Here is a 10,857-nt window from a genome sequence, read left to right on the forward strand (position 1 = left end):
AATCAGAATATGTATGTACTAACATTGAGTAGGATGAAATATAGAATAAAACTGATATTCAACGATGCTATCTCGTGTTTTTTGTGTCCCAAGTATTTTGCGTTTTATGTTTTAGGAATCACTTGTTCTTCTTACCATTTTATTATCGTTCCTGACGTTACCGATTCAACGTTAGTCCCTCCGTTGATGCTGCAGATACTTAAAGTAATAACCGCCAGATGGCAGTAAGGTAATGATTAATGTACATTCTTTTGAAATTCGAAATTTATAATGTTATTATTATATTTTTATATCTGATGTTATATTTCTACCATAAATAGTAAACACACATATATATATAATGTCGATCAAATGTCAATTATAAAATTAAACTACGTATTTGAAATTACAAATTGGAGATTTAATTGTGCACGAATTATCATCATGCAAATTTCAAGTGATCATAGGTAAACAATAATATAATGATATATGTATATTATATTATATAAATTTATTATCAGAGTATAAGAAAGAATACATTAAGAAATATCTTACAAGAGGATTCATATCAGTTTCCCATTAGGTATAATAAATAAATAGTTGTTGAGCAATTGGAATTTGTATTATTCCTGCGAAATACATAGGAGATGATAATAATTTTTTATGAAACGCCCAATTCGTGATTCATCAATGGTTTCGCAGACGAATCGATACACGAAATTTCTTTTGTGCCAGGGTCATCCTTTTTTGGTTCGATGCACTTTCATGGATAAATAAATTCACGCCAATACATTCTGCATGATTCTGTGGCTTCAACTGTAAATAAAGAAGAAACGATACGTTAACGGTATTTTCTTAACAGGCACTTAATAATTTCAGACGAATGATCAATATTTTTCAGAACTATAGCATCATGCAAATACTTAAATAAACGTCTCGCAAATCGTACATATTTTTAAGATTTAACGTATATGTTATAGGATATATTTTCAAACAAGGAAAGAGAAGAGAATCCGAGAAGAGAGAATGGAAAAGATAATAAGAGATCAAAGCTATAAAAATTATACGATGCTGAAAGAAGGCAAGTACCATTGTTAGTTAATTTAACCGATTTCTTTTGTCTAACATTCGCGATCAGTATGAAAAACAACGTACTATTCTGTTATTTCAATTCTACAATGTTATCGAGAATGAAATATCAATGAAAAGGCAACTCAGTCACCGCGAGAAGAGTAGTAAGTATGTACTATTTGGCCGTATTTAAAATACTACAAAGATATCCGGGTCATCGAGTTTATCTCACGAGGCTAGCTACAAATTCTACCGTATACGCAATTTTCTGAATGAAGTCCAGAATACTACGAAATATTCGACATTGAAAATATTTTCACGTATCCTACTCGATTTGGCCTGTATATCGTTTAACCGCTTTATCGAGCAATTCACTATGAACGTTATAAAAAATAAAATTGGTCATCCCTACAGGTCTGGTAATCTTGGTCATGTACGAGATTTCTTGCGTTCCTGGTTTTCACATGTATAGATAAACAACAGACTTCCAAAGTGCTTCCAACTTTGCATACAAAACAGAAATTAATAATTGCTTTACCTACGATGATATTCGACTCTCGTGCGTCCTATTCGGATCATTTTTCACACTAGATTGTACTTTTCTATCGTTAGAAAATTTTACAAGTTTAAAGAAAGTACGCGAGTATCGTAGGAAAAGCGTTACTGATATATCAGATTGCTTTCTTGATTCAATTTTATGCAGAAAATATTTTGAAAACGTCGAAGGTACCTTCTCGCCATTGAGATGAAAATGAGACCGAAGCATACAAAATTCAAGAGTCACGGCAACCTGTGAAACTGTGAAAATAACTCGATATAGAGCTTCCCTTGGGCTACGTTTTTAAATGGTTCAAAGAAAGGGAGGGTTAAGTAAGATCAACACGATTTCGCGTGCCAAGAGTATCTCGTGTCGTTAGACACGCTATCGTTGAATTATTTTTGATGCGAATCGGACCGATTGCGACATATCAACGACAGATAAGATGCCGCGAGTTCGTCTCGGTTCGACAAGGATTTATCTGGACTAACACTACGCTCGTCTTACATCACGTTTCCGATTCTCGTTACATATGCACGCGTTTCGCATTGCGAATTTCGAATACGCGAACGTGATCTTATCGAGGAAGAAAAAAATGAAGCGAAGCAGAGAAAAAGAAGTAGACGGAAAAACCATGGCGCAGTTCGTTCTACGCGATATCTTTTTTCGAAGATCAAGCCTCGAGGAGTTTCGACCCGTCGATTTTACATCGATCGTTCACGCGCAGAATACGTACCGAGTGCAGTATCAAAGACGATAAAACGTGTAAGCGCCGGACACGAATTAGTTTTGCTTGAATTTGATTGTTAGAAGTATCGAACGATTCCGGAGAGAGATTCGTGCACTTCATTCTGGGGATAAATCACTGACGTTCCTCGAAGACGCCGATCGTAAGCTTCACGACTTACTTTTTAAACGTTGTACGAGTATCTGTACGTTTTATTTATTATTAAACAAAGGTCGTCAAGATTAGCGAACTCTGTGGAAGTGACTAGACGAGTTGATTAGTAAACTTTTCAAGTGCTTTATCGATACCGTTAATTACGTTAATCCTGCTGTGATTCCTGAATTTTTATATCACAATCTTTTAATAAACAAACAATCTCTTCGCGATCCAAGAACACGTATATTCAATATAGAATCGAGACAAGAAATTATGCATATCGATTACGATTATTTCCTACATTCCTCGAATTCGACAATTCTTTAAAAAAAAGACATTTTTTTTTTTTTTTTTTACAAAGGTAAACAACTGGATCGAAGATGACTGAAACAACGCAGCAGGGTTATTGCGTAAATAAATAGAAATCTTATATAATAAATAGAATAAATAGAATCTTGCGTAAATAAAAAGAATTCGATTGGTCGAACCAGCCGCAGTAACATCTTCTATTACACGAACGTATCGATATTTAACGGCTGTAGAGTCTCTCATATTCGTCAGTGGTAATGGTAACTCTGGATTTTGCTCAGAAAATTGATCATACGTCTTCAAATTGAACGAATATGCGATGTCAGTTGCTTACCTAACAACCGGATATGCCGCGTTTCCTTTGTATCCCAATTTCTGCGACAGTCGGAACAGTCTTTGTAGATTCTTCACGTTTATATCGAAGACCGAACGTTTTTTTCTGTCACTGACGATAAAGCGGAAGATTAGAAAATTTGATAGAAGAGGAGGACAAAAGTTGTAAGTTAGAAAATTTGTCATTTACACTACTCACGTCTTGGTTGGTTGCAATTGACGTCCTCCCCTGATCACGTTCACCAATTTCCCCGTCATTTTCGAGAGTGCCATCAGGGTCTCTAGCTCTGCTCGCCTTTGATCCGATAATCGTTTATGTCGTCTGTGTGTGTGATACAAAATTTGTTGAAAAAAGAGAAAGTCTGCCATTCGGATAGGGTCAATCTTTTTGCGAAGCCTCTTTATCGTTGAAACTGAGATTTTTTGGTCGCTCCACTATGATCTTAGTAGTTTCGTTAACGAAATTTTTAACTCGAAAAACCTTCGTTTCGACAGTTTCTATCGATTGGGAGAGGAAAAGAATTTGCGGTGAGTTGGAAATTTCTATTGAAAATTAGACTCTAGTCTTCTTCGGTTCAAATGTCTTGTTCAATAAATATCTTTAAAGTGGAATCTATGTTGGAAAGTTGTTGAGAAGCGTGATGAAAGATTACTCACTCTTTAGTCATTCCTGATATTCCAGCGCTCATTTCTTCCGCCATACCTTTCTCTCCCATTTTCGCAAAATTTAACAGAGTGTCGTAGATGTCGACCGTGTTCTCGCGCGCAACTCTGTTGGAAAATAAATAACGATAGGGAAATTATTGCTTCTTCGAAATTAGTACACCACTTTATTCACGAATACTCTCAGACGACAATTTTGAAGCACAATTATCGCGCAAACGCCGTTCAAATAGGATAAAAATCACTTTGAGAAAGTCTACTTAATCGTACTACAGCTTGGACTTTGTTCCCTAGAAGCTTGAGCTTAAACTTTGTTCTTCAAAATGTTCGAAATTGTTAATAAAAGAATCATCGTCAACCCCTTGCTCTGTGTAACATCTTGTCACGTGCGCGTTATAAATTATAATTACGATACGCTACAGATCAAATTTTTGTAAAAAAAGAAGAAATAGAGGAAGAATAAAAAAAGAGGAAGTGGCTAACGATCGTGTAAGTAAACATTAGAAAAATCGTAAGACAAACAGTCATAGAGGAAAAGAAAAAGACAATAGATTATCGAAAAAATCCTCTTAAAAGATAGTAAAGTATTATACAACATTTACCTGTCATATCCAGGTTGTGCGGATACGATTTCACTGAGACAAAGCGAAGCAAAAAGTGCAACAGCGACTCTGATCCAATAGTTGCCGGAAATATTTTTACTCGCGCTACTATTCATTGTTCGCGTGGAGGTAAAACGAATAAAATGAAAGAAAACGTAGAAAGAAGAAAAATTCGAGAAGAAATTCGAAATTTTCGCGAAATTTTCAATATGTTTCTGCGAAACTTTCTCGTCCAAATTTTACAAGTAGAATCGACCACAGGTCGCCCGAATCGTCCGGTTTTTGCTTGAAACTGTAACGTTACGAGGCTCTGGTGCGCCTATATATCCTCTTGCTCGAGGAACATCTCCCCCCTCTACTTAAAAAGCCATTGACGTGGTTACACCCCCTTTCGTGGTTATCATTCCTTTCGTACGATAAACCGGTATCGGTAATTGATTTTCAGAAATGTCCCCCCTTTGGTTGGTTTTCGGTGTCTCCTATCGCCGGTGTCAAGCGTCTCAAAAAATAGCCAGCCTTAATACGGTGTCAGTGTACCAGAACACGCTGATGATTTCTTAATTGCTTGCACGATAATGAGTGAAAGCCTGAAACTATCTGTTTGCAATTGAAAAACTGCAGCGGTGCTTTCTTTCGCCGATAGTCGTATACTTAATATTTTTAATTAATTGTGCAACAATTGTCAACCTGTATCGTTTAATCGTGGAATTAGCTACGCTACGAAATAAATAGAAGAGAATCTCATGATAGTAGGCGCACCACGGAATATTCAAAATAGTCCAGCAAATCGTCCCTAAATTATTGAAAAATTCAAAAGTAATGTCCCAGCGAGAAATCTACGGCCGATAAGAACTTGTAAATGTATCGTTGAGTGATATCGACGAATTTCAAGTGATCGGTAATTTCGTACGACCTGTTAGTATTGAGAAACAGAGTTTTTCCTCTTGAGGGTCCTTTAAAATAATAAAACTCCCGATAAATACATTCTGCGCTTTCTGCCGTTCGTCGATTTCAAGCTTCGATCGCCACACTTTCGATACTCTTCGATACTCAGAAGCGCTTCCTGAAGAGATAAGTAGCCGGAAACTGTTGCACGATATTGTACGTTTTGTCTTGTGACTCCTTTTCGGCACAAAAAATAAGAGCGTTGCTGCATCAATTGGTATTGATTACAGTTTCTTTTTATTTATGACGTTTTTGAATCTCGCATATATCGATGAAACGATAACGAAGAGTGGTGGAATTTTCGATGATTGAAAGTGGCTATTTCGGATGCTTTATGTAAGGATAAGCCGATGCGAGTTCATCGATCATAAAATCTCCCTCTTACAGAAGGTCACGTTCATCTTAAGTTTCAGTGATTTCTTCTCTTTATCACTTTGCTATATTTGCTTTGGCTTATATTTGGAATTTGGTCGATCTCCGTTCGATCAAGAAAATAGGGCCGGTTAATTAAAATTTTACACGAAAATACGTCGATTTTTTCACCGCTTTGTTTAAACGAATATTATTACTTCGCTCGAGTATGGAGGATTTCTCGTGTTCAATGAAATGGAAATGGACGAATGTTTACGTACAGTTACGAAAGTGGAAATGGAAGGAGTTAACGTCGTTGCTTTCCTCATAGAATACAATAATATAGCTATCAGGCGGCACGCGACAGAAAGAAAATGCTTACTTGTCTCGATAGTAGCTTTTTTTCACGACTTTTCTCCTTTTTTTTTTGCGACATTTTATGCGACGCAATAATGCGCGTGAAAGTTTCTTCCTTGAAACGCAAGACGTACGGAGAACTTCTGACATGAATAAACGTTTCAGCGTAATTAGATTGCTAGTTTCGTCATTCGCGTTTTACTTCCTATCTCCTTCCACGTGCATGTCAGGAGAATTTTGCATGCTTCGTGGATAAGAGAAGGTTCACAAGGAAAATTGATCATTCTTGAGGAATCGGGGAAACTATTTTTACTTGTTTCTTTTATGTTCGATCTTCTTGCCATACATGAGGAGGAAATAAGAGATGGTAATGGCACAAGCATAAACCACTTGACTATGAATCCAAAGAAACAGCGAATACAGAGACTGAAAAGTTGCGAGTAAATTTAAGAATTGTGTTATAACGAATATTTAACAGCGCAGAGAGCAATGGCATAGGAAATATAGTTTTTCAATAAGAGAGGAAAATTGATTCGTTTGGTAGATGTCATTTTAAAAATTTCTACGTATGTGTATTAAATATTACACATACATCGAAGAGAGTGGGGATTCGAGGATGAAGCGAGATTTACAAAGATGAAGTTGTACAAAATTAAAAAAATGAAATTCGTTGAAATTGTAATCTCTCTGCTGGAACAATTTAGATAAATCTAAATAAAAACGAAAGTACGATAAAGCATGATCTAATTACCACGTTGTATTTCATCATTCGAATCTAATCGATTCGAGCAATCTATCCGGTGGACTTATCCGATTTACTCGACGGATTTTCCTACGTCTTTGGAAAATATATTCAATATGTTCCACCGATCATCTCAAATCGATACAGCAAAGATCCGGAGCAAAGTTAACCGAATTACAATTACATTCGAAATTTTTGAATTTTCGATTTTACAATTTTATCAATCTGCATATAAAATTTGCAGTTTGCCACACTGTAGATGTTTATGTATTTATGGAAAATTTCGAGATACAGAAACGCACATATTGGCAGCCTGTCTGACGGTCGTACATAACAGAATTAGAAATATTCAAAGAAAGGATAAAATCAAATTATAATTTATAAAAAAAAGAACATCAAAGAACAAAATGAACATCAATTGTGAAGTTACGATTAGCCAAAGCCAGTAGAAATTTAAAGAAATTTCTTACATGGCTTAGAATATGTTAATTTGAGATTTGTAACCGTACGATACGAAAGAAACGGAAGAGAGATAGCAAGTATACTAATTAAACGAAGATCGGATCAGATGATCACGACGCAATGTCCTCGACCATTCATCACACGCGCCAGTCTTGCCAAATGTAACATTGTAAAATATAATCAAAGTATACGCGCACCGAGCCCAGATAACAAATTATTTCGTACATGTTTCTTCTACGAATGGTCCAGCTGGGCGATAAAAAGTTACGAAATATGAACAAATAAAAATTATTCAGTTATTACGTCAACGTAAATATTATTGCTCATCGTTGTGCTTCTTCTAGATTATTTGCTGACTTTTTGGAGGTAGCTACGATCGTGTTTTCTAAACCGTGATTATAATTCTTTCAATATAAGACTATTTCTTCTCTTTCATTTCTCGATATAAGAACCGAATTAAAAACTTTGATAATTTTGACTCGTTAATTTTTCTCGTTAAGACTCTTTTATCCTCGTTGCCTTTTTTTCTTATGTTTTTAAATAATACTCGACTGTTGAACTTTTCCTGTTCAATGCACGCGCGAAGAATACCAAGAAAACAGGAATGAGATTAAAACGAAAATTTCGATTACCTCTCCACGATTTCCTTCCGATCTCTATTCCTCGTCATTTCTTCAAACATTTCTTGATATTTTATAAACGATCTCTCTTATTATTTATTCGTATTATTTATCATCTACTATCTTGTTCTCTGATCGTTAGACTGCAGCTATTCGCACGAATTGATATTTCTACGAAGCTAACCAAAGAAGTAGCCTGCGACCAGATATTTGTTTCATTTATATTGTTCATTGGAATCGGTACTATAGTTTCAAGGCTTTATACGTAAATATATTTCTTTGAAGTTCTCGTTAATGCAGAATCTATTTATTCTTATCTCTCCATTCTCCAACCACTAAACCCATCACCACCCTCTCGAACCTGCCCAGTACACGAAAGCTCTCTTTTCTCGAACTCTTTACTCCCCGCATTCAGCATATAAGCTCTCATTACCCAAATCTCGAAACTTGGAAAGAATCTCGAAGAAAAAAGAAGAAGAGTCTTTGCGTCTCGTTCGACTTCCGAACGCACGCGTAGCATTTTATCCACTGGCAACTGCCAAACAGCAAAAGAGACAGAAATAACAAGGACGAGATCAACGAACGCTGATCTACCCCATTGCTCGGGCTGCATCATCTGTCCGGGCAAAAATAGAAGAGAACGCTCGGTGAAAACAAAGTTTCGGGCCAAACATTTGAAAGTGTCGGAGCGATAGCGACATGGACGTTTTTCGCAATTCAGTCTCCTCCCCTTTGAAGATAGGGCGGAGGAGTCGTGCGTCGAACGAAATCGGTCGTCGGTTTTACGTAGCGAGATAACGAAAGGCAACACATAGCCAGACTAATCAGAAATTCTGTTTGGTTGTGCAACTTTGGAGGCCCGTTCCTCGTCAACGTGTTATACATCAATGACATATACGTATATATAATGTACGTTTTCAAATTTGCTTCATACTTGACTAACACAGCGACGATAGTCGAGTCTCGTTACAGCGCCAATGAAATTTCAAAATGTTTTACGTAACACATGCAATGCGTGCATAAAGGTTTTCAGTTACGTAAGAGAGGATTAATACGGCTACCTTTGATGCCTCGCGAGAGAGACTGTTGGGGCATTTTTTGTGAATATATCACATTTTATAGGGAACATTTGAAATTTTCATTAGCGCTGCAATGAAACTCGAATATGGTGATAGTATCGGTAAAGTTTGAAAGAAATCTGAAGATGTACATAAAAGTTATTGTGTGATATCTAATACGAGAGATCGTCAAAGTATTTGAGCAATCAATTAACGAATCACGTTATTCATATTCAATATTATATTCGATATTATATATGGTTATACACAGTAGGATCATTCGTAACATTTATTATATGTTTACTCTTTGCTAATTTCTTATAAAATATATATGTTTGTGATAAATATTTTGTAACTTCTATATACATTTCCAGACTGGTTTCAAATTTTTCTGATATGATCATGCCACTCGCTATCTCGTTATAAGATTCGTACGAAATACGCATAACATATTTACAAAAATTTTCTATGGCACGCGTTCAAATACTTTTGTGAGCTAGTGTTTGCTGTACTGCGCAGTAAAACGAAGTTGCGAAATCAGCCACCCACGCGATCTGTATGTGCGTATTTATGAAATAATTTCATATCTATCAGGCCAATCACGCTCGCCACGGATGAACTGCTGCACGAAGAGCGACCATACGAAACCAATCAGAACGATGGTCGACAACTGCAATCCAGTGACTTGTCCTATGTTTCGCTTTCCTTTCGCGAAACTTTCATTTCCGCGAACGTTTAATACGAACGTTTCAGGTTGAGTCTTGCTTTATGAAGACTTGACGGAGCAATCATTCGTGATGGGGAGAGTTTTCCTTGTTTCGTTTTACGATCAACTGAGTTTCGTGAGTCACGCGCGAAGAGAGTTTCTTTCTTCGATCGATTTCTTTAGTTAAATAAAATGAGTGGCATTGTGGAAGTAGTTGGGACTTTTAATTGGAAAGCTTGCGAGATTTTGTTAAATTACAATTGAGATCGAAACTTTCGACAAGTTATAAAGCTATATCTTTAAGTAGGTAGGCATTTAAATTCTGAATCTTTTCTGAATTCTGAAGTTAAGAAAATTACGTATTCGAAGGCAAACGACTTGAATAGTAAGGACGAATATCGAAATTTGAAAAAATATTTCAAGCCAGGAAAATAACAGATTCAACGATGCACTCACTTCAGGTAATTTGAACAAAGTTTAATGGAAAATGGAAGGAAAATGGTAAGATATCTAGTAACGATTTTCCTTTCTGGTAAAGTACACTGAAATTAAACAGAATTATAAATCTTTCCTCTTCTGTACGAATTTAATAAATGTTCGAATTATAATATATATAATTCCTTCTATTCTTCTATGTTTAAAGAAAACTACGATTTCAAAACTTACTTCCTAACATTTGAATTTCCAGAGTTTAGTTTCTACTATTCGAAGCAATATTTCACTTACTGGTTTATTCTAGAAGGTTGAGAAAAGTGGTCTTTTGAGAGAAACAAGGGTCCCGATCAGATCTGCTTAGAACAGATAGACTTATTCCACTAGCTCCACTGTCAGTAGTACGAGTCGTCTTTAGTCAGACCATCGAACAGGAAATATTCCCAAAATAAAGCAAGTACATCTAAATAATCTTCTGCGCGGTAATAAAGTTTAGGACGTTAAGATTAATCGTACGAAGTCCCCCGGGCAAATATATAATAATTTCAAAAATATTTAAAGTTATTAGTTTCTAAATAAGCATCGCGTTGAAATCGTCGCAAAGTAGCGTAGCCGGTGAAATGTACAATTTCTGTGGAATTGCTGTTTTGCACACGGCTCCTAATTGCGTTAGACGGGTTTTGATACTTTTTCCCTTTAATTAAATTGTAAAGTTTAATTAAACTATGACATTTTAATATTACGAGGTAATTAACTTACGAAGTATTTAATTTTTATTACTATTTACGGAAGTTCGTTTTAATACA

General features: G+C 35.9%; 2 protein-coding genes across 5 annotated transcripts in view; one reads left to right on the top strand and one right to left on the bottom strand.

The window, feature by feature from the left end:
- Positions 1 to 471: 471 nt before the first annotated feature.
- LOC139995650 (uncharacterized) lies at positions 472 to 4,682 on the bottom strand. The gene is made up of 5 exons (XM_072019293.1): positions 4,379 to 4,682; positions 3,771 to 3,884; positions 3,313 to 3,435; positions 3,115 to 3,225; positions 472 to 795 (listed from the first exon to the last, which is right to left on the bottom strand). The coding sequence occupies exons 1-5, from the start codon at positions 4,492 to 4,494 to the stop codon at positions 792 to 794; spliced, it is 468 nt and encodes a 155-aa protein (XP_071875394.1). The 5' UTR covers positions 4,495 to 4,682; the 3' UTR covers positions 472 to 791.
- The window catches only part of LOC139995646 (putative fatty acyl-CoA reductase CG5065), a 45,830-nt gene continuing 37,106 nt past the window's right edge, over positions 2,134 to 10,857 (top strand). For 2 of the 4 annotated variants that reach the window (XM_072019283.1, XM_072019282.1), the window contains exons 1-2: positions 9,689 to 10,080; positions 10,308 to 10,508. The gene's annotated coding sequence lies outside the window, so the exon portion shown is untranslated. Of the gene's footprint in view, positions 2,479 to 9,688; positions 10,081 to 10,307; positions 10,509 to 10,857 lie in introns of those variants that run through there. The other 2 variants (XM_072019287.1, XM_072019284.1) reach the window with 2 other exon arrangements.

This window comes from Bombus fervidus, chromosome 16 (genome assembly GCF_041682495.2).
Source record: "Bombus fervidus isolate BK054 chromosome 16, iyBomFerv1, whole genome shotgun sequence".
Classification (NCBI taxonomy): Eukaryota; Metazoa; Arthropoda; class Insecta; order Hymenoptera; family Apidae; genus Bombus; species Bombus fervidus.

What these genes read in the sequence shown, in the direction of transcription:
- LOC139995650 (XM_072019293.1), bottom strand. Translation starts at nt 4,494, where the DNA reads ATGAATAGTAGCGCGAGTAAAAATATTTCCGGCAACTATTGGATCAGA. An exon ending in ATATCAGGAATGACTAAAGA is followed by an intron (nt 3,436 to 3,770) that starts GTGAGTAATCTT and finishes TCACACACACAG; the next exon opens with ACGACATAAACGATTATCGG. An exon ending in CAATTGCAACCAACCAAGAC is followed by an intron (nt 3,226 to 3,312) that starts GTGAGTAGTGTA and finishes CTTTATCGTCAG; the next exon opens with TGACAGAAAAAAACGTTCGG.